The sequence below is a fragment of the Ambystoma mexicanum genome, chromosome 1p (genome assembly GCF_040938575.1).
Source record: "Ambystoma mexicanum isolate Mex_15411 chromosome 1p, UKY_AmexF1_1, whole genome shotgun sequence".
In the NCBI taxonomy this organism is placed as follows: Eukaryota; Metazoa; Chordata; class Amphibia; order Caudata; family Ambystomatidae; genus Ambystoma; species Ambystoma mexicanum.
In genome coordinates, this window is record NC_090921.1 from 509,346,734 (window position 1) to 509,370,809 (window position 24,076).

Here is a 24,076-nt window from a genome sequence, read left to right on the forward strand (position 1 = left end):
CATCGATACTGTCGCGGCGGCCCTGGCTCAGCCTGTGGAGGCTACACCAGTGGTGGCGATCTCGGGGCTCAGAGTCTCCCTGCCACCTCGGAGGGAGTCCTCTTTTGTGCCCATCGATAGGACCCCTGTGAAATCCCCGGCGGGGAAGAAAAAGGGGGGGCAGGGCGTCGTCGTAGATTCGGCTTCAACCTCGGAGGAAGAGCTGATCGAGGTCTTAAGCCACGGCCTTGGCGTGGATGAAGACCGGCCCGTCGGGATGGATCCCAACGCAGGTGACGACGACATCGTCGAGGGTGCCGACGGGGCCCCTGATCGCCCGTCGGATTCCCCTCTGCCAGCGCCGCAAGACAACTCGGCGGCCATTTTGTTGGCTATACAGTCCTTATGCTCAGAGATAAGGACGAGACTACCGTTGCCGAAGGAGGAACCTCTCCCGTCGGGGGATCCTGAACCGGGACCTTCTGGTGTTCCCCCACCCAAGAAAAGGAGGATTCACCCTCTACCTCCTTTTCAACCGTCGCGACCCGTCCAGCCCTCCTCCCCGTCCACCCGAGGGGATGATACGGGGACTGACACGGCAGCGACGGGTACGGACGACGAGGTATACGACAAGGATCTACCGTCGTCACCTCCCACCAGGGCTTCTCCGCCCGACGAGATTGGATCGTTCCACTCCATGATCGCCAGGGCGTCCGAGCTTTTCCAACTCTGCCCTGAGGAGAAGAAAAAGGAAGGATTCCTTTATCAACGGCGCGAGGCCAAGAGGAAGACGGTCCTCGCGGTGCCTCTGCTGGACGACATTTGGGATGAGGGCCTCGCCCTCCTCAAGAACCCTTCCACGACGCCAGCTAGAAGAGACCGGTACGAGAAGTACCGGGTCCCGGACGCGGCCCCCCTGTGCCTCCGGGCGCAGCCTACCCCGGACTCCATCGTCTCCGCGGCGGCCAGGAAGAAAGCGGGGGGGGGGTGCGGCCTCCACATCGACTTCCCCACCGGACGGCGAGGGAAAGAAATTGGACGCTATGGGACGCAGGGTCATCTCGTCTGCAGCGACGACGATTAAAGCGGCCAACGCCTTGGCTATCGTGGCCCGCTACGACAGGGAGCTATGGTACAAACTGGCTCCCCTGCTGGACTTCCTACCGGACGACAAGAGGGCGGATACCCTCGAGATCCTACAGGAAGGTGAGGTGGCGTCGGACCACGCCATCACTATTGCGACGGACATCGCCGACACTGGGTTTCGCCAGTTGGGCAACGGCGTGTGCCTTAGGCGGCTTGGATGGCTCAAGGCTATGGACTTCCGTCAAGACGTACAGACCAGAGTCCTGGACATGCCGTTCGATGGGAACAACCTGTTTGGGAAAACAGTGGACGATTCCCTTCAGGCCATTAAAGCGGACACTGAGACGGCCCGGGCCCTTGGGGTTCTGCAGCAACGACGGACGCCCTTTCGGAGCAGCGGAGGCAAGGGCGCCACCAAAGGTTCCGGCGGCGGTTTCTCTACCTACCGTCAAGCGGCCCGCTCGTCGTCTCAGGAGGCCTACAGAGGACGGGGCAAGTCTGGCGGACCCCGCCGTCGTCGCCAAGGAGGCAAAGCCTCGTCAAAACAGGATTGAGCCGGCCGTGGGGTCGGGTCCCCACCGAAGCACCCCGGTGGGAGGCCGGCTGGCGAGCTTCGTCAGCGTGTGGGAGTCCATCTCCACCGACCGTTGGGTGCTGGACGCCTTAGCCCGGGGCCACGCGCTCGAGTTTCAAAGAAGGTGCCCGCGTGTCCCCCCCGTGGCCAGGAAAGAGCTTCATGTCCCTCAGCTTCTCCTGGAGGTAAAGGCGATGCTCAGGAAGGGCGCCATCGAACTCGTCTCAAAGAGGCTTCGGGGCTCCGGAGTTTACTCGAGATACTTCCTCGTGAAGAAGAAGACGGGAGGATGGCGCTCCATCCTAGACCTGCGACGTCTGAACAAGTTCATCAAGGCGCAGAAGTTCCGGATGGTCACCCTCCAGCACGTCCTGGGTCAGCTGGAGGAAGGAGACTTCCTGTCGTCGTTGGATTTGGAGGATGCCTACTTCCATATTCCCATCCTAAAGGGGCACCGAAAATTCCTCAGGTTTGTGGTCCAAGGGCGTCACTACCAGTTCAAAGCCCTCCCCTTCGGACTACGGTCGGCACCCAGGGTATTCACCAAGTGCCTTGCACCGGTGGCGGCGCAGCTGCGCCGCAAGGAGATCCACGTCTACCCCTACCTGGACGACTGGCTCATCCGAGCCAAGACGAGGGAGCTCGCCGTGGAGCACACGGCAAGGACCGTCCAACTTCTCACGGACCTGGGTTTCTCCGTGAACTACGCCAAGTCCCACCTGGTACCCGCGCAAAACGCACTGTTTCTGGGAGCGAAGCTCGACACAGTGTCCCTTCTGGCCTCCCCGTCGGAGGAAAGGACCAGGTCCATCCTGGGCAAGGTACAGCGGATGTTGGTTTCCGACGCGGCCAAGGTGAGGTCCATCAAGTCCCTCCTCGGAATGATGTCTTCTTGCATCTACCTCATTCCCATGTGCAGGCTCCGGATGCGCCCGTTGCAGGAGTTCCTGGACGCGCGCTGGATCCAAACGACGGGCGGCTTCGAGGAGAGGATCACACTCGACGAGAGTTTCCGCCGAGCGGTCCGGTGGTGGGGCACCCGCGCGCATCTGACGGCGGGCATGGACTTCCAGACCCCAGACCACCAGGAGACAGTGACCACGGATGCCTCCCTGGAAGGGTGGGGAGCGCACACCGAAAATCTGCACGCGAGAGGCCTTTGGCTCCCGACGGAGAAGTCCCTCCATATCAACGTCCTGGAGCTCCGTGCAGTGTTCTGGGCCCTCAGGTCCTTCCTTCCGTCCCTCAAGGGCAAGGTGGTGAGGATCTTCACCGACAACACCACCACCATGTTTTACATCAGGAAACCGGGCGGAACCAGGTCCCCATCACTGTCCAAGGAGGCGCAGGACCTGTGGCATTGGGCCGTCGCCCAAAGGATGTTTCTGGTGCCGTTTCATCTGGCAGGGATAAAAAACACCATCGCCGACTCACTCAGCAGGGAGCTGCGCTCGTGCCACGAGTGGGAACTACGGCAGGATCTAGTGGATCGCCTCTTCCGACGGTGGGGCACACCCCAGATCGACCTGTTCGCGACGGCGACAAACTCCAAGTGCCGGAGGTTCGCCAGCAGGTTTCCCCAGGCGAGGAGCATGGGCGATGCTTTCTCGTTCCCCTGGGAGGGCCTGTTCCTCTACGCGTTCCCTCCTTTGCCACTGCTAATCCGGCTCGTCAACCAGCTCAAGAGGTCACGGTGCAGGATGATCCTCGTCGCACCTGCGTGGCCGAGGCAGATATGGTTCCCGGACCTTCGGGACTTGTCAGCGTCCCCGCCAATCAAGCTGCCGGTGGACGCGGATCTACTCTCCAGGGAAGGAGGCGCCATCCTCCACCACGACCCGAAATCGCTGAACTTGCAGGCCTGGCTCCTGCAGCGCTAGAGTTTGGAGGATACGACATACCGGCCGACTGCAGAGAGGTTCTTGCAAAGGCCAGGGCGTCCTCGACTCTTAAATGCTACGGACACAAATGGAAGAGGTTCTCTGTCTGGTGCCACGCACAGAAGATTAACCCTCTACGGATTACGGCTCCCCAGGTACTGCCGTACCTGCTGACGCTGGCCAAAGCTGGACTGGCACACGCGTCCATCAAGATTCATCTTGCTGCGATCTCCCGATATACCAGAACCACGGGCCGGACGTCCTTGTGGTCTCATCGTCTGGTGAAAGAGTTCATGAAGGGACTGTTCAGATCGTTCCCGCTGGTGAAGGCGCCGGCCCCGGCGTGGGAGCTCAACGTGGTGCTGACCAAGCTCATGAGACCTCCGAGCCTCTGCACTCGGCCCCGTAGAAGTTTCTGTCATGGAAAACAGCGTTTCTTGTGGCCATCACCTCCGCACGACGAGTGGGAGAGATACAGGCCCTTTCCTGCAAGGCCCCGTACTTGACTTTTCACGACACGAGGGTAGTGCTCAGGACGCACCCCTCCTTCATGCCCAAGGTACCGTCGGACTTCCACCTCAACGAGCCCTTGGTGTTGCCTGTGTTCTTCCCGTCGCCTTCGTCGCCGGCTGAGAGGACTTTGCACTCGCTGGATGTGGCTAGAGCGCTGAAGTTCTACGTGGACCGCACGAAGTGTTTTCGGAAGACGTCACAACTCTTTGTGAACTTTGGACCTGTCAATCAGGGGAAGGCTCTCTCGAAGGCTTCCATTTCCAGATGGCTCTCCGGCTGTATCATGTACTGTCATCGGTTGGCAAACCGACCGCTGCCTGGCCGTCCGAGAGCCCATTCCACCAGAGCGATCGCAGCTACCACGGCGTTCCTTTCTGGTGTGCCCCTGCTGGACATATGCTGGGCTGCTACGTGGAGGTCGACGCACACCTTCATGAAATTCTACTGCGTCGATCGGGATTCCAGGGAGGAGTCCAGGGTCGGCCAAGCAGTGCTGCGCAACCTGTTCGCCTGAGGTGAGCCTGGTGAGGAGGTAAGATGCTTAATGTTGAGTTTGATGTAATGCTTAATGTTGAGCCTTTGCCACCTCCCGTGGTTGTGCATGTGTGTACTGCTATGTATTCTTTATTCATGAGCATGTGAATCCATGCCAGACCCCATGCTGGAGAAGGAACAAGTTACTTATCTGTAACTGTTGTTCTCCAGCATGGGTCTGGCATGGATTCACATTCGAACCCTCCCGCCTACCCCTCTGCGGCTCTTCACTTGGTCATACTGCCACTTCACGTGCTTCCAAATCTGAAGATGGCTGCCAGAGGCGGTGCTTAGGTAGAGGGCAGTCATTGGCTGTGGTCAGTATGACGCAGAGACCAGTGATTGGTTATTACTACGAAAGACAGATCAGAAACGAAACTGATACTGGTTTTTTCTTTACCGAGGATTCCCAGCCTGACGACGGAGAATATTCATGAGCATGTGAATCCATGCCAGACCCATGCTGGAGAACAACAGTTACAGGTAAGTAACTTGTTCCTTTTCCGGGCTGGAGGACCCCGGAAAACTTAGAAATAAAACCGCAGCTTTAAAAACGCATTTATGTTTGCGGTCGCTTTTGAAGCGACCGCAAACATAAATACAACATTATTGTGTTGGAAAACGCTGCTATTTTTCTTTCCAAGTTTCTCAGGCTCCTCCGGCTCGGAGGAGCCTGAGAAACTCGGAAAGAAAAACTGCAGCGTTTTCCAACACAACCGCGATGTGTCTGCCTGAATATGCTTTTCCATTTGGGGCACTCGGGCTCCCCACGGGGAGCCCGAGAGCCCCAAATGGGAAATCAGCTGCAGGTAGAAACACTACGCGGCATGTAAACATAACCACGTGTGTTTCTGCCTGCTGTGGCTTTCATTTTGGGTCTCCAGTGCTCCCCAGCACCGGAGACCCAAAGTGATAGCCACAGCAGGCAGAAACACAGGCGGTTGTGTTGGAAAACGCTGCGGTTACGTTGTATTTATGTTTGCGGTCGCTTCAAAAGCGACCGCAAACATAAATACAACGTTTTTAAAGCTGCGGAAAACTTAGAAAAAAAACGGCAGCTAGTGCTTATTTTTTGTAAAAAAAATAAATAGCACTTACCGAGATTCAGCTGCAGCTTTCCTGCTCTGGTCTCCGGTCCGCGTCCTCCGAGTCCCGGCACTAATGAAGGGAAAGCCACCCAGCGGTAGACTTTTACTACAGCTGGCTGGCTTTTCCTTCATTAGTGCCGCAAAAGCAAAAGCCAGCAAAGGAGGGCCTCCATTTCACAAAATGGCTGCGCCCCTGTGCTTGCTTTTTCGAATTTTGAGCTTGAATAGCTAAAAATTTTACATAGGAAGTTTTAAAATGGAGGATGCTAGTATTTCTTTTTTATGTGGCCTATCTATTTTTTAAATAAACATTTTTACTAGACCATCCCTTTAACAGTGTAACAATGTTCGCTTAGGATCAATGTTTGTCGGAGCGGCGGCTCCAGTGACTGGTGGATCGGTCTGGCAGTCCTGTAGTACCATCGGTCCAATGTTACCTCGTGCTCATATCCCATTAACCAAATCCAAACCAGTGGCTTCAACGCTGGGGGGGGGGGGGGGGGCTGTGGACCGGCCTGGTGGTGATGCTCCGATCCGTGGGGCAATTTAAGGATAAACATGGTGCCTGTCAGTAATGTCATGTGTAACTTAGGTAGAATATTGTACGCATCAGTATGGCACGTTCATACAATGGTGAACCAGTTTGTCCTTGGTGAGAGTAGAAGTCTCGTAGGTAACTGACACAGGCTGTTAACTGGTTTTGGTAAACTCAAAACAGGATGACCTAACAGTCATAAACATGTGGTAGCGAGAGGCTTAGCCAGGGAAGCGTTTGTCAATGAACCTGGAGGCCTCCTCTGGTATTGTGGAAAAAAAACACCTGGTTAGAGTGTTTGATACGTAACTTAGCGGGCTACAGCATGGAGTATTTGACCACATGGTCTCTCAAGCTCTTCTTTACCGCCAAGGTCTTGCGTTCCTGTTGAACAGCCACTGAAAATTCAGGGTATAGGTGTATTCTGGCCCCCCGCAACAGCAGTTCGCCCTTAGTTCTTGCAGCCCTGAGGATGGCGTCGCAATCTCGGAAGTTCAGGACCCTGGCTATGATGGGGCATGGAGGCGTGCCAGGTTTAGGTTTAGCTGTTGGGGCTCGGTGGGCCCTCTCTATCGCACACTCCGGGGAGTTTTGGGGGATCAAGGAGTGCCGGCAGTGTACGCTCGATGTAGTCCTCCATCAGCTCATTGACGCCGTCCTCTGGGACACTGATAATGCGAAGGTTATTTCGCCTCGATGGGTCCTCTCGATGCTAGTAGGGTGATTCCACTGATCTGGACGGGCCTCTCACTCCTCGCAGCAGGGTCTGTTGATTTTGGCGCGTAGGATCTCGGCGGTTGGCGGGTGGCCGCAGGAACATAAGCTATCAATCTATAGCTTCCCTGCACCGTTTCCGTTTCAGGTTCAGACCGGGTGGCCCCTAGGTCAGCTGTTAAAGAAACGGATCAGTTAGGTCCACCAAAGTATCGCACCAGCACAGGATTAACAGACAAGAAATCTGCCGGTCACGGAGCTCGCAGATCATGCGGCCATCTTGCTCGGTGCACAACAGCGCCCCCCGTGAATTATTTGTTAACTTTTGTTTTATTCCCTTATCTATGTTTTACACCAAACTCAGTATTGCTCTAAATGTACCAGTGATAAATCAATGTCCGCAGTGTTTTAGCTATTTAAGTCACCTGAGGATGTAGGAAGTGTCTGTGTGCCATCCCAATGGGTGTCATCAGATTTAGAGAAACCGACTTGCGTTTTGAAGTGTATTATAAGTGTTCCATATATTGCTGCCTTCTGAAGAAGGCTTATATAACTGACGGTGAAATAAATTAGTAATGGTTTTATCAAGAAACCGTGAGTGTAAGTTTAGTTGAATAACTGGTACTGTGAAACTGTGTCACAACATTGTTGCTCACATTGACCCCTCTTGAGATAAGCCTGGCTGCTCAGCCACATTACCAACCTGTGTAGTGCAGACCTATACCAAAGGTTGGGTCCCTATTGCCAGAAGGTCGGGTTATTGTAGTGCACCCAAAGGGTACTGCATACATTCTTGCCTAACACTTACCATAAGAGGAAGATTTGAGCTATAGGTAAGTACACTGAATGTAGTTGGTAATAAAATTCAAGGAAACGCACATAAATGTATATTAAAATATAGATGTATTATATTTATACAAGGTATGTCTTTAAATACTAAGTACAATGAACCAAAACACACACAAATAATTTTAGTTACTTTTCAAAGGCTACTTCTTAGTTTGTAGTTGCTGGCGGTTACAATTGGTACAGCATTTTTTTTTAAACTTTTATTTTCAAGTTAATAAATTGTATTTACAGTAGACATTATCACAAGAACCAAAAGAAAACACAATATTTAAGAAGCATTCAATAACATAACTATATACACCCTCCACCACCCACCCAAAAAACTTCATCAAACTAGTATAGCGAAAGAAGATTTCCCTAGATTTTATCAAACAAACCAATCTTCCCCTCTCTCCTGTACAGCACCCTTTCAATTTCTACCAAATTGTGCATTTCATTCACCCATGATCCAATGTTCAAGGTCAAAGTAGTTTTCCAGTTGCGCAAAATTATCTTCTTACCCATCATGCTTCCCCTGAACAACCATTTTTTTATGACATTGTGTAAGATCGTCCAATAATTAATCACTTCCCAAGATGACCATATTGAAATCCAAGGCTGGCAATCCCTCAACCACTCCATCACACACTTGACCAACCTCACTCCAAAACAACCTCACCAACCTAAAATCCCACAGCATGTGTTCCAGCGTACCGGATTCATGTACACATCTCCAACAATCCGAACTTCCCAACACCCCTCTTCTCCACATTTTTTCTGGTGACCTATAAATTCGATTAAGGATCTTGATCTGCTTTGACCTCCGAGTCCCAAAGAGCATAATTTAACATTCATACACATTCGTTGCCACGAGTCCTCAGAGATATCCAGTCCTCCTACTCCACTCTTCTCTCAGTAAATCATTACCTCTGTAATTTGACACAATCGCCATATATACTCTGTTGGCCAATCCTCCTTCCCCTCCCATTACTTTCCTTGTAAACAGATCCAAATTGATCCTCTTCAACAAGTTAACTTGTCCAATTGCCTTCTTAAGCTTTCTGTAATCCGAAATCCTAAAGTTCTCAATTTTAATTCTCTGTTGTAATTCACTTGCTGTCATCCAGATATCCTTAAACATATCAGATATAAAATGAACTCCTACCAGAAACCAATCCGCCCAGAATACGACACTGCCATTTATCTTAACTGAAGGGTTCTTCCAAATCGAGGCTCCAGGTTCTTTAAGAGCAGTAACTCCCAAAAGATCACACTAGTTCCTCCACAAATTCCTCAAGCATTCAATCAAATGGTCTTTTCCACAGCATCGTCTCGAAGTAGAGGTCAGTATGGCCTTTTGTGTCAATGGTCCATTTAAGCTAGTCTCAGCCACTACCCATTCATCATGTGTATCTTCCTTGAAGGGAACTAAAAAATTAGATAAATAGACCAGATGATGGGCTCTAAAATTAGTAACCCCTAAACCGTCTCTCGTCAACCGTAACTGCAATTTCCACAACTTCAACCTAATCTTCGGGGCTGCCACCGGTTTATAGTCATAATATCGAAAAAATAATGCCGAAATACAAACATTTTGAGAGAAAAAAAATGTCAAAAACAAATAAATCGAAAACATATACATATAACAGAAAAAGTAAATTTTTTTGAAAAATGTCTAAAAAAAGTCGACCAACAATGGTAAAATACCAATGTAAACTGTAATCAATAGTACCATTTAAATGGGGGGGTTCCCCCCTCACCAGACACCCCGCAGTCACCCTCCCAGCCCCCTTTCCCCTCGTACGGAACACATACCCATTTGTTTTTTTTGTACATCAAATACATTATGACTAACGAAAACCCCACAGAAGGAAGGGTAGAAAGGGTTAAGCAAATAGGTGACAACCATGAGTAAAGAACCTTGCTTAGGTACAGAGGAACAGATGACGGTTGTGAAAAACCGTCATTACCTGACAGAACCAAACGTCAGAGCGGACTGCGGGAATTGAATAGTTATTTCAGGCTAAAACAGGTAATATTAACATAACTAACATGTAACTAGATATTAAAATATCTTACTATATATAAATATGTGACAGGAATAATAAAACAGTTTCTTTTCTCCGTCGTTTTAGACTAAAAAAGGGCAGACAAGGTGGAGTATGTAACTTCACAAAAGGGAGGAAAACAGATGGTTTTCAATGGATATATTTACTATAAAGAAGCAGAAAGAAAAGGATTGCACGTATTGGAAGTGCGCTGAATATGGCAAAACAATGTTACGCACAAGCAGTAACTGAAGCTTCTAATATAAAGACAAAAAATGAACACAACCATCTCCCGGATCAAACAAGGCAGTGGAAAATCTAGGTGAAGCAAGTGGTTCAGTGATATCAAATATATGTGACAAGTTACCATTACACATATCGGCACAAATGCCTGGTGAAAAACGAATGCAGCGTACGGTAAACAGAAAAAAACAACAAAAAGAAAATCTTCTCCCGGCACCAATGATATATACTGATGTGACAATACCAGAAGTTTTTAACCACAAAAGAAGACAATTTCCACCATGCAACCATAGAAATAAACAACGAAAAAATATTTTCAACTGCTACAAACTTCCAGCAACTCAGTCAAAGTCAACAATGGCAAAGTGATGCCACATTTAAAGCGTGCCCCCAACCGTTTCAGCAATTTTTTACCGTTCATGGAACAATAAATAACACTTAACGCTTGTTTATGTTTTGATGTTAATAAAAAGCAAGGAAATTTATAAAATCATGTTCAATAAAATTAGACACTGTACCAGATTCACAACCCACAAATATAATCATGGATTACGAAATAGCACAGATTAGAGCATTTTCTACAGCATATAAAGGTACAAGGGTGTTTTTTTCATTTTACTCAAAGCATTTGGAGAAAATTATAGAAACTAGGACTAAGCACAAAATATACAGAAGACAGTACTTATCAATATAACATTAAAAACACTTTTCGCTTTGTCATTTGTTATAGAGGATCAAGTTATTCATTTTTATGAACATTTAATTGACAGTGAGTATTATAGAAATCATGAGGAGGAAAATTTGGAGTTATTAGATTATATGGAGAACACTTGGCTAGGACAATTAACACCTAGTGGGATAAGACGCAGGCCAAAATTTACTGTAAAATTGTGGAATTGCTACCAAGCAACTTTAGAGAGGGGAAACCAAGAACAAACCATGCAATGGAAGGATGGCATAGCCGAATAAATAAAAATTTAAATACAAAAAACCCAAACTTGTGGCATTTTTTAAGAGTTGCAAAATTAACAAACACATCAGGAATTTCGACTATCGCAAACAATTTCATTGGCAAATGCAGAAACAAAAAAAAGAAATACAGAGACTAAGAACAAAAACTTGAACTGGTACACGGATTTGACGAACAAAATAAAGAAAACTAACTGGATTCTGTAGCGTTTAATTTAAAATGTTAAAAATACTTACGTTTTCGTAGAATCGACGATCCAATGTGGCAAAACAGAAGCGTATCCAAATACACCAACCTGAGAACTCCATGAATCCCAAAGTCCAAGAAGCAATCCGTAGGAAAATCACAAAAAAACCCAAGAAAAATCCAAATCTGCACTTAAAACAGTTAAATCCAGCACAGATGAATAAATGGACGCAAATCCCAAAAAACCCGAAAAGAAAAATCCACAATCCACCATGAAAAGTGCATAGAACCAAAAAAAAACCATAACCTCCATGTAATCCGAAGGAAAAAAAGCCATTGGGTCCAAAAAAAAGTCAGGAAAAAAAACAAAACCTATGAACGGAGAAACGGAGACCCGAACGCAAAGGAAACGGTTTCGGAATGTACTTTAAAAATGGCGCCTAAGCACACTCACACTCACGTAATGTACGTACAAAACAATAACAAATAACAGCAATATGTACATTTCTAATGCAATAGCGCCATCTAATGGAAAATAATTATAATGAATGTTCAACGACAAAGCATGCTACCTATTATTTATTTAATATTTATTAATAGTTATAGTTAAAATAAAGAGTTTTTTAAATTATTAAAATTGTATATAGTACATTATATTGTAATGTTAAGTTAAACATGCTTAATAAAATATACATGGATGCTTACCTTATATATTCTTTATTGTACATTCTTTATACCTTGCATGGATTATTTTTCGAAAAAAGTAGAAAAACATTCGATATTTTGTATTTTCAACGTTTTTTTCCGAATAAATATTTTCGACATTATGACTTTCGAAAATATTGCATTTGAAAAAATGACTGCACACCGCTGCCACCATCTTCAAGGCATTCACCTTGCCCCAAAGCGACAGATTCAACAAATCATCTCTCAATGTATTACATACAATTTTCATATTCTCTGATACCATGCCTTTAATCTCAGGCATCAGCCAAATTCTCAAATATAGCATTTGAAGGGATTGTGTCCTCCAACGTATTCCTTATCTTAGATAATTTGTCTCCAGCTTAATGGCCTCGGAAATTTGTTATCTGTAGAGGGGGCAGCACGTCGATGTCTGCCGAGTTGGTGTCCCTCGACAGCCACCGTATCGGCGCTGACGTCACCATGCCCATAAATAGCCACGCGCGGCATCCGTTGCTCAGTTCCGTTTTTCCGCGCTTCGTGGGGCCTCGGAATATCGTTGCTCGGTTCAGTCAGATAAACCTCTTATATTTCCTCGATAAAACCAACTCGTACTCGATGGCTTCCTCATCCGAACCGACGACTCCGCGGTCCGGCTTCAAAAAATGTCAAGACTGCAGAAAGAAAATGTCTAACGGATCCTCACAGGATCTGTGTGTGGTGCTTGGGAGTCGAGCACCATTGTTCGGAGTGTGAGGACTGCATGTCCATGACGGCAAAAGCCTTGAAGGAGCGCAAGGGGAAGCTCGAGAGGTAAGTCAGTCAAAACCTCCTCGAAAGTTTCTTCGGTTGAGGCATTCGTCTCCTCGCCGTCGAAAGCATTCCCATTCTAGGTCTCAAAGTAGCTCCCACCACTCATCGAGATCTAGACACTTAAAAAGAGACGTCGAAGATCCCCTTCCTCATCTTCGGTTTCCCCAGAAAGTGTCTCCTGCCCCACAAAACACAGCTCTCGGACTGAGTGGGAGGAATTCAGGAAAAAGATGCTAAGCGTCTTCGAGAAAGCAGCCTCGACCCCCTTGAAGACAGCTGTGAGTGATACTCTGGGTGAAAAACCCAAAAAATCGAAATGCTGCGAGTCGTTGCACCCTGTGAAAGAGTCCACCCGAGAGCGCCACGGGCCATCGGGTAGGAAGGCACCATCTTCGGCGTCGTCGAAAATCCCTTCGACTCATGGATCAGTGCCATCGACGCAGTTATCGAAGGGTTCTTCGACGCATCGGTCGATTGAATCGACTCCATCGTCGATGCCGACATTGACGCTGATAAAAGAAAGAACCACGGCTACTTCCAGCCAACGGTTATACCAAGAGCCTCCAGCACGATGCTGAGAACGTCCTCTACATCCTCGAGCAGGATCCCGATCCTCTCGAGTTCCTCGAGGCGTCTTCCAGTTTTCTCGTCGCCTTTCTCGGCGCCTTCGAAGCCTTTCACATCGACAAGTTTGGCACCTTCTGCTTTAGAAATGGGTTTTACGCCATTTCCGAGGTCAGAGTACCCCAGATTATCTTCAATCTATGAAGACGGGGATGATTCTGACCGAGAAAGACCCTTCGGGCTGCAGAGGACCACACCAACTGTTTTAGAGGATTTTACCTCTGAGTAAAGAAGGTTGAAAGACCTACAGGAATCATTACATGAGGCAAGTGGATTGGACACTTCCCCAGAAGTGGAATTTGTCAAACCAGACCCAGGGGAACATGCCGAAACCCCCTATAGAACCCTGATGGCAAAAATTATTGAATTCATGGGTTGGTCAGCGCCTTCACCTGTTTTTCAACAGGATGACCTTACAGACATACTAGATAAAGATCCACAGGAGGATCCTGTGGTCCCTTTCCATACAGCTTTACAAAGGAAAATTTCATCAAATTGGGAAACTCCTGAGGTTATCCCTGCAGTCAATAAAAAATTGTCAGCCAAGTATAGGGTAGCTGCGGCTGACCCTGAATATTTATCAAAATACCAGACTCCAGAGAGCCTGGTGGTTCAAGCGGCAACTTCATCAAGCAGCTTATCCGCTTATCCTACTGTTCCACAGGACAGGGATGACGAAAGGTACGATTCTATGGCAAAGTATTTTTTGCTTGTAGTATGGCGTTGAAATCCATCAACACCACTTGTACGCTCGTCAGGTTCAGTCACACACTGTGGGAGTGTGCTTCATCAGCGGCTGACTGCATACCGGAAGGAGATGAAAGGGAAGCCTTCCTTAACATCATTAAAGATGGCAAAGATGCCATGTGTGAATCTCTTCAAACTGGCATCGATTCCGCTGACAGTATCAGCAGGGCCATGGCGGCAATTACTACAATCCGCAGGCATGCGTGGTTACGAAAGTCTGGCTTTGCTCCAGATGTACAGGCCAGACTTTTGAATATGCCCTTTGACGGCTCTTCTTTATTCGGTAAAAAGGCTGATGGCCGTCTGGAAAAGTTGCAAACATCTAAATCAGCAGCAAAATCTTTAGGAGCTGCAATCCGCCAAACTCCTTTTCGCCTTTCAGGAACCTCTGGGAGAGGAAAGTCCTTTCGCTATTATTCCGCATTCGTGAAAGGCAGAGGACAGCCGGCTCAAAGAGGCCAAAGGAGATCCTCCGAGGTGGACGGGTCAAAAGTACTAAGACCGCAGCAGCAGCAGGTGCCTCTTTACCCTCGGCATCTGCATCAGCCGCCCCCAAACCAATCTGAGGCCTTCCCACACAATACACCTGTAGGGGGCAGGTTAACTCACCATCTGACGGAATGGCAGGCTATTATGTCAGATGCTTGGGCATTGGAGACAGTTGCCCAAGGTTACTGCCTACCCTCTCTACGCATCCCTCAGTCATCCACCGGGGCACACCTCTCTAAAAGTTCCAGATCCGCTCCTCTTGCAGGAAATTGTAGACCTGCTAGAGAAAGGTGCCATAGAACCGGTACCTTAGCGGAGAGGAACAAGGGCCCTCCCCCTACTTTCTCATACCACAGAAGGACGGAGGACTGAGACCCATCCTGGACTTACGAGAATTGAACAAGTGCCTCAGGAAGGACAAGTTCAAGATGGTAACTCTCTCTCAGATCCTTCAGGCCCTCCAGATCCAGGACTGGCTGGTATCTCTGGACCTCTAGGATGCTTATTTCCATGTGCCAATCCATCTCAAACACAGGAAATACCTGAGATTCGCAATTGGCGGCTCTCATTATCAATTTCGAGTTCTGCCATTTGGGCTGACCTCTGCCCTGAGGGTCTTCACCAAGCTAATGTCGGTGGTGGCTGCAAGTCTAAGGAGGGAAGGGATCCACGTCTACCCCTACCTGGACGATTGGCTGATCAGAGCTGTATCTTCGGAACAAGCTCAGATCCAGCTAGATTATGTCTGCCACTTCCTTCACAAACTGGGCTTCTCCCTCAATTTAAAGAAGTCACAGATGATACCATCACAGAGACTCCAGTTCATCGGAGCGGTCCTAGACACTTCCTGGGAAAAGTCTCGCCAACAGAGGTGAGGGCTCAAGATATTCTGCAGATGGTCAACAAGTTTCAAAATGCCCAACATCTCCCAGCCTTCGCCTGAGAATGAGATCTCTCCAGTGGGCACCAAAAACCCAGTGGTCGCAATACTCCGGATTCCGGACAAGGTAGTCCACGACCTTCAATGGTGGGTCTATCCAGAGAACATCTTGAAAGGAGAACTGTTTTGGCAACCATGGCCAGAGATAACAGTCACAGACGCCTCACTCACAGGATGGGGAGCACATGCCAACGACTTGACCAGATCCATCGGAGTCCAAACTACACATCAACCTGTTAGAGCTGAGAGCGATCAGACTAGCGCTGAAAGCTTTCCTGCCATCAGTACAGGGGAGAAATGTCCTGATAATGACGGACAACACGGTGGCCATGCACTACCTCAACAAAAGAGGAGGCGTAGGGTCACTGCCACTGTGCAGACAGGCAATGCAGCTCTGGTTTTGGGCAATTCTGGAAGGAATCTCTCTATCAGCAGTTCACCTAGCCGGAGAGAAGAACTTGACAGCGGATGCTCTGAGCAGGCAGAGCAGTCTCCCACGAATGGGAGCTAGCTCGGGAAGTCCTTCAGGAGATCTTCGCCTTTTGGGGAAGCCTTCAGGTGGATCTGTTCGCCACCAGTACCAACAGGAAGTGCGATCTGTTCTGTTCAAGGGAATTTCCCCCGAGAGGAGCTCTAGGGGACGCGTTCGTAGTGGACTGGGAGTTTCCACTCCTTTACGCGTTTCCACCAGTCCCTGTTATTCCTCAAATGATCAGGAGTTTGAGAAGATTCCGGAAAACCATGATCCTAATTGCCCCAGACTGGGCCAGGAGAAAGTGGTACCCGGACCTTCTGGATATGTCCATCTGCCCTCCAATCCGTCTTCCCCTCAAAGAGAATCTACTCTCGCAAAAGGGAGGTCGGGTTCTCCATCCAGACATTAGAACCCTCAACCTTCACGCTTGGCTTCTGAAAGGTTGAGGTACAAGGATTGTAACCTCCCTGATGACGTCATGGAGGTGTTGCTTTCAGCCAGAAGGCCAGCAACAAAGTCTTTATACCGCTGCTTGTTGGAACAAATTTTGCAGCTGGTGTAGAGAGAACAATATCGACCCTTTTTCATGTGGTACACCAACAGTGTTATCGTTTCTACTCTACTTGGCAAACTCAGGGCTTCAAGTTGGCACTGTAAAAGGCTATCTCGCGGCGCTATCAATCTTCAAGCGCACTGCGGAGGAACCATCGTATTTCAAACTACCCTTAGTAATACATTTTCTCAAGGGATTAACTAATGTCTATCCTCCAAGACCATTCCCTTATGGAACTTAAATTTAGTCTTAAATTTCCAAATGGGTACTCCCTTCGAACCACTCCACTCTTGTTCGCTGAGATTTCTCACTCTTAAAACTGTCCTATTAGTAGCACTAACATCTGCTAGGATGGTGAGCGAATTACAAGCTCTATCTTGTAAACCCCCCCCCTATACTATTTTCCATAAGGACAAAGTTGTCCTACAGGTGAAGCCTAATTTCTTCCCAAAGGTGGTTTCTGAATTTCACATCACTCAGAAAATTACCTTACCTTGTTCTACCCTCCTCCCCATCCGGGGAAAGAGGAAGAAAGGCTACATAGGCCGGACCCAAGGCGAGCTCTAAGATTTTACATCAGCAGACTGGCTAGGATTAGGCAAGCAGACCAACTGTTTGTAGGCTACTCAGGTGACAAGTTGGGACTACCCATAACAAAACAGACCATTTCCAGGTGGATTTTTTTGGCCATTCTGGAATGTTACAAACTGGCAGGGAAAGAGCCCCCTCAGAATCTTAGGGCTCATTCAACCAGGGGTATCGCAGCCTCTTCGGTCCTCCAAAGAGGGGTACCGGTCCGAGACATATGTGCGGCTGCCACATGGTCGTCCGCACATACATTCACAAGATTTTACAACCTGGATTCCTCCGCTAGTCAAGAGACAAGATTTGGCAAAGCCGCATTACATTCGGTCCATTCCTAAAAGGGATACATGGCATTCTTACTCCCACCTCCAATTACATGCCACTGCTATGGGAGTCTATCTAAGATAAGGAATACATCGGAGGACACAATCCCTTCGAAGAACAAGTTACTTCTTACCTGGTAATGTTCTTTCGATGGGACGTTCCTCCGACGTATTCCTTATCGCCCCTCCATCCATCTCCGCAGTAATACTTCCCTTGTGGTTGCAGCTCACGCTCCTTCAAAGTCAATAGCCAATTCATGCAAGACTTATCTTATGCTACAAAACGGAACTGAGCAACGGACGCCGCGCGTGGCTATTTATGGGCATGGTGACATCGGCGCCGATACGGTGGCTGTCGAGTGACACCAACTCGGCGGACGTCGACGCGCAGTTCCCTCTACAGAGAAAACATTTCCGAGGTCAGCAAGCTGGAGACGAATTATCTAAAATAAGGAATACGTCGGAGGAACATCCCATCGAATGAACGTTACCAGGTAAGAAGTAACTTGTTATTCTGTCTTGACACCACCTAAATCCCAAATCAGTAATGAACTGCCACTCATTAATGTGCATTAAAGGCATAATCTCTGATTTTGTCCAATTGATTTTTATAATCTGAACATATATAGATCGCTTCAGGTCCCTAAGTACTAGGAGCATATCATAATCCCTTCATCTTCTCCTCAATTCTGATAAAAGCAGCGAGCGGCTCCAGAGCTATCACAAATAGGAGTGGCAACAGTGGGCATCCTTGCCTAGGTCCTCTTTCTAAATTGAATTTCTTCGATCTTATACCATTAGTGTTGACTTCAGCTGAAGGATTGGTATAAAGTAATCTAATCCATGACACAATTTTCTCCAAATCCCATTTTAACCAGCACTTGACACTAATGACAGTTATACTGTATTATCAGTACTACCATGCACTTGTGTAAGACAGACGTACAGTAATTACATTTAGTTAGCAAAACCACATAAGATAGTCTTTTTTGGAAGTAAAACAGTTGGTCAGTTAAATACTAGCAGAGCTTTGTTTTATAGAGATGGTGTCTTCGCACAGCAAGGCTTTTATAGCCCAAAATGCAACCCTAGCTAAAAGGCAGTTCGGAGAGGTGCTAATCTTTGTGAAGCAGCAGAATACAAACGTTCCTGTGGATACTTTCTAGTCTTTAAGATGCAGGAAAATTAAACCAACGTTGGAGACCCTGTTAAAGGACTCGCTAAAGGAACACAAGCAGCAACTTGGGTCAGAGGAGGGCATCCTGGACACCTGTATGTGCACTCCAACGCTCTGGAACGACATTTTGGATTAAAGTAAGCAATACATTTCTCCCCACAGTAAATTGGGTTTGAAGAAATGTTTGTGGCTAGATTCTCCTTGATGTGGCAACGCTGGACCCGACCTCTAGATTCCTTGGTCTGGTGACGAAAGGCAGGACAATGGACAGGATCTCACAGCAGTAATCTTGAGGGAGTAACTCTGGCATAAATTTCTTCTGGTCAGTCGGCAGTTTTGACACCTATATTTCAGCACCAACAAAGGACTCGATTTGCCCAGTCACCCTTCTTCGATTCCTGGAGTCCAGCACTCTGCTAAGGGGACTAGGATTAGTCGCATTGTCACTGGAGGTTTACCTGGAGCTCAGCAAAGACTTGGACGGATTTGCCCTTTCAAAGACGATGCACTTTAATTGGGTCAGAGGTCTCCTGGTATTGGGGTTCCACAGCTTGGGATAGGCACAGCACCTCAGTAGATGGCTCAGATTGGAGTTTGTTCAGGGACTTGTTGTTCCCACCAGTCAAAGGGAAGGAGTCGTCCTCTTTGGAGTTCCTTTGTCGCACAGCAAACTGAGTCAGGACGGCAGTGTTCGCTTCATGGTGTTGCAAAAGACCGGCAGAAGTCTCTGGTCGTCGTCTTCTTTTTTGGTTATTTCTGTTTCCAGTGGTCAACTTGCATTTCACCTAAGGAACCTCACATATTATTCTTTTTCATCACACATTCCTCTGGAATCTCTAGCAGCCGTTTACAAAAAGGGTGGGTGGCTGTCCAATCGGGACAGCCAGATCCCCCCAGTGGGCACTGTCAAACAAAGGGCCCTTTCTGCTTGCCCAGACACACTGGAGCCTAGGCGGAGACACCCAATGGTTCCCGCCAAAGGCAAAATGGCGAAAAAAGAAAGGAGCCACCATGTTAGCACTTGGGTAGCCCTATTCTGCACAACAGCAACTATGAACACAGTCTGCGATTAAAAAAAACACTATTTTATCTATGCATGACAAGGTGGTAAGTGAAAGTGGGGAGAAGGGATAGAGGGAGAAGTGCAGGAGTGGGGTACCCCCAAGTGTGGGGGCAGGCAAGTGCTGTGAGGGCCACTGGCTGCAAGGGGGGGAGAGAGGATGAGTGCAGTGGACGGGGAGGACCAAGTCAGGATGGTCTGGGAAAGGGGGCCTGAAGGAAACTGATGGCAAAGGATGCTGCATGGACTGGTAGGGGCTGGTCTGGTCCCTGTATGACTGAATGGACCAAGCCCCAGTCGCAGCTGGAGACATTGCCACAGGAGAGGGAAAGAGGAGAAAAGGAGTCTTGAAAAGATTCTGGAATTTAAGATGATCCGGCTCAAGTTTGAGGGGAGGGAGGCCGTTCCAGAGGGAGGAGCCAGCTAAGGAAATGGACATACTACCGAGTCTCTGCTTGGAGAAATGTTTGATCTGCAGATAATTGGAACCAGAGGACCAAAGGACTCTGGCCAGTAGGTATTTAGGGAGGGAAAGCTGGATGTAAAGAGGTCTCGGGCCCCAGTCAGCCTTGTGGATGATGCAAAGGGTCTTAACTTTGATCCGTGTGGTCACTGGGAGCCAATAGATAGATTTTAGGACTGGACAGATGCCAGCCATGTGATAAACCCAGCAGGGATGCCATTTCCCTGTTTAGCACTTAGCAGCTTCTGTAAAGATGTCTGAATGGATATATTTATGGGACACCTTTACACCTGTGTGTACCTTTGGCACCGGTTTTCTTCTCGCTCTTCTATGGCTTTGGGTATCCTTTAACAGGTTACTTGATGCACGTGTGCATTGAGATGTACTCTTCGTCATTTTAACTTCTCGATCTATTTCATGCTTGCACCTTTTGGGCGGCCATAGACCTCTGAAATGTGGGGACGGAGAGGGAAATTAGTGCTTTCTTCTGAACATCATTTTAGTGCCACCATTGAGAACTGTGTGCTTGATTAAGTGATTGGTTAACACAGTGTATTGATTATAAAGAACTCCAAAGATAATGTGAAGTGGGACCAATAAAACCAATTAAGTTTTGGCTGTTTTGCATATTCAAGAGCATTTTGGGAAGATAAGAATGACTAACGAGCTTTATATCTGTGAGAGTTGTATGACTGAAGCACTAAATACCTAAAGCACGCTGGGCTTGGTATGCATTTTGTTTTTTGCTTAAGAACTTTAGCTGTCAGATTGGAATGACTGGTAACCGCTCACAATTACTTGGAGTGTTGTGGATCAGCCAGACTCGGAGAAACAAAATTGGCTTTATATTTTTTTTTTTAAAATGACAACCAGTAAATTGAAAATAAACTGCAATAAAATGCTGCTCTACTGGAAATCTGTGGCCCTAGCTAGGCCTGGTTCTAGTAGGCCTTTTTGTAAATAAGTCTATGGGTTATGGGTGTCCTCTTTGGAAACCTCTGTGTGTTTACTTACCTGATATTTTCTCTCCACGTTAATGCACTTTATTCTTGTTAAATACACTATATATGTTTGTGTATAGCATGTGTGGGCAATCTTTTACTTAGTATCCTGCAAGTCATTATTACCAGTTTCTAGCCCTCCTAAGATATGAAGTCTTACTGCTCAGTCACGTTTACCTGTGAAAGTTTGCTCAAACCTAAGGGTAATCCTGCAGGACCATTACAGGTTCACCTATCTAGACCCCACAGCTGTGGTGGTATAGAAACATCCATCTAATATCCACCTTCAAAGATAAGAGTTCAATAAATGTTCTGCAATCCTTTTCTTGCTCCTATAATAAAAACAAATTGCTCTTTTAACGACAATGCTTATAACCTTAGATATGCTCCAACATTCACAAATTCAATGACGTTCTCTACCAACCAAGGTTATATGTTTGTGATTTACAAGCTAAATGAGTTAAAGACAAGTAAATGTTTCCTTATACATTTGGTTTGTCCCTTGTCTTGTCTCTACTTCTTGGCTGTTTTTGTGGGCTGGTGATGTGTAAGCATAACTAAATTGTCCTTTTGCCATTACTGAGTGTTATGCATGTTTTGGTTTGTTTAATGTTCTCATTTATGGTTTTATTCCCTTTTTTGTGAATGTTAGTGTCTTCCTCTTCTTTCCGGTCTGACAAGCCTGCCCGGACTCCGAGCAACAGGAGTTGTGAGTGTGCCCTCCCACGTCCTGCATGAATTTACTTTGCTTTTCTCTTTCATGCATGGCTGTGTGTGATGTGACCAGTCTGAATGCATTTTGTAATATCTCTGGAGGTTATTGAAAGATTGGGTTGTTTGCAGGCAACAAGTTGCCCAATTTGGCAGTTTGAAGCAACCATGTGCTTGTATGCGTTACCCGAGGAAGCATCCCTTTTTTATGTAGAGGCTAAAATGGCACATTTTACAGTTTAAAAGTATGTTTAGTGCTGAGATGGATTTTCAGGATCAAACTTGGGAGTGGTTCTGATGCCAACTTATTACGGTGAACAGGAACTACACTGATATCGAGCCAAACCAAGTCAAGGTAGAGTATTAGAGCAGTAAGGCCTAGGCGGTTGCTAGTTTGGTCTAGGGCAACAAAGAGACATTCACAGCACTCCAATAATGCCAGTTAGTATTTATTAGGCCTTTAAGATACTTGATGTTTTCATTGGTTAGAGTGTAAGTGTTATCACACTACTATCATAGACATATATGCATTCACCATTGGGGATTCTACTGATATAACTATTTCTAGAGGTAAAGTATTGGTGTTGTGATATAATTTGGTTAGCAGAATTAGAAGCAACACTGTAAATAACTGTTCAAGCAAGCAAGAATCAGAAAAACAGTAGGAATCAACACCAGTAAAGACTGGTAAGTAAAAATAAGGTATAACCCCTTGCAGATCAATCTAGAACAAGGTCTCTATTACTTAATAAGTCTGGCCCTGATGGGAAAATGAGGCCTAGTGTCCAAAGGTCACCACTTCCTTAAGTCAAATTGTTCAGGTGTGTTTACTGTTGGATTGCGTCCATAGCTACCCAAAAACCACATTTTGCAGTTAAGTGTTCCAAACGGTAAGTAAAGTTCAGAAAGGTTACTTTCCTAGTCCTACCCCTCTGGGGAAGGCCCAGGGAGGAATCCTTGACCGGACCGTCACTAATCTTCGGTAAGTGACAGATAGGGTAAAGATGTGGCGAGGGAGTGAGTGGGGACAAGAATAGGTAGACTAACCCCTTTCCCCCCCTTACTCTGATATCTCCAGGGACCACATCACTGGTTCCTGACTCTGCTGTGCCCACCTCTGTGCTGTCTGGTCAAGGGAGGCTGTGGCTACAGAGGACATTTTTGGCAACTGAATTGGGTCAGGGGAGTACATGGTGCCAGATTCCGGTGATAAGGTTCTAACGACTGGACACCATTGGTACAATAGGATGCAGAAGCCTATGGGACAGGCAAGCTCACGCACCCTTCTAGTCACCAAGAACACTGAAGCTTGTAGTATTCACAACGGCCAGGGGCAACAGGCCAGGTTTGTGGTGCAAACAGACCAGCCCTGCACAGTTTCTCTTTTGTCAGGAAGGCTGAAACTGCAGGTATCTTGTTACACAAGCTTTAGATCCATGAAGTTCCATGGATGCACTTGGAACAATGACAGTGTGGTAGCCGTGTAGAGAGCTGGCCATTCCACCGGTTGGTCTAGTGACGTTTGTGAAGGCTTGGCAGGCACAGAACCTCGAGCAGGGGTTGGGACAGGTTGTTCTCACCAGCACAGGTGTCGAAGCACTAACAAGGGCCTTCTTGATCATGACAGAGGAACAGGGCTTCACCTGAAATTTGCTGGAACAAATTCTGATCGCCTGCAACAGCGTCCTTTGTGGGCTGCAAATCTTTGTAGGGAACTTGGCTCCAAATATGATCTGTTGAATGGTTGCAGGAATCCTTATTTTTATTAGGATTTGACCAATGGTAAGGATCTGCACCATTCAAACGAGCACTGGCTGTCAAATCATGAACTGCCACTAGCCATTCATACTGCTGATTAACAGGCATACTGTGGCTTGGATGTGAGTGGATGAGTCCAGACAGACCCAGCTCCCACTTCTGGCCACATAAAAAGACTGCTACTTTTCCTGGGAAAGGGCCTTTCCCCCATATGCTAATTACAGACCCGAGAGGGCAGGAAGGCGGCCATGACCAAACAGGTGAAAATCTTGTTGCACGGCTATTTTAGAGTATACTGTACTCATGATGGCATTTTGGAGTAAAATGCAAAAGTGCATGAGTAAAGTTAAAAACACAGTAGAAATACCCTGGACACAGTATAATTGTAACCACAAAGTTACAAAAGAAAGTTAAAGCGTACAAAGTATTTTAACCACTCTTTACGTTAAGTTGATGTGATGTGTGTCTTTAACAATGCATACAAATCACCAAGGG

General features: G+C 47.2%; 1 protein-coding gene across 2 annotated transcripts in view; it reads left to right on the forward strand.

Moving 5' to 3' along the window:
* The window catches only part of SH3GL1 (SH3 domain containing GRB2 like 1, endophilin A2), a 362,525-nt gene that overhangs the window by 307,176 nt on the left and 31,273 nt on the right, over positions 1-24,076 (forward strand). Inside the window, exon 9 of one of the 2 annotated variants that reach the window (XM_069649372.1) lies at positions 21,765-21,821. The exons of the other annotated variant lie outside the window; for it this stretch is intronic. Coding sequence (XP_069505473.1) covers positions 21,765-21,821 — 57 coding nt within the window. The remainder of the gene's footprint in view (positions 1-21,764; positions 21,822-24,076) is intronic. 2 annotated transcript variants of the gene reach the window in all.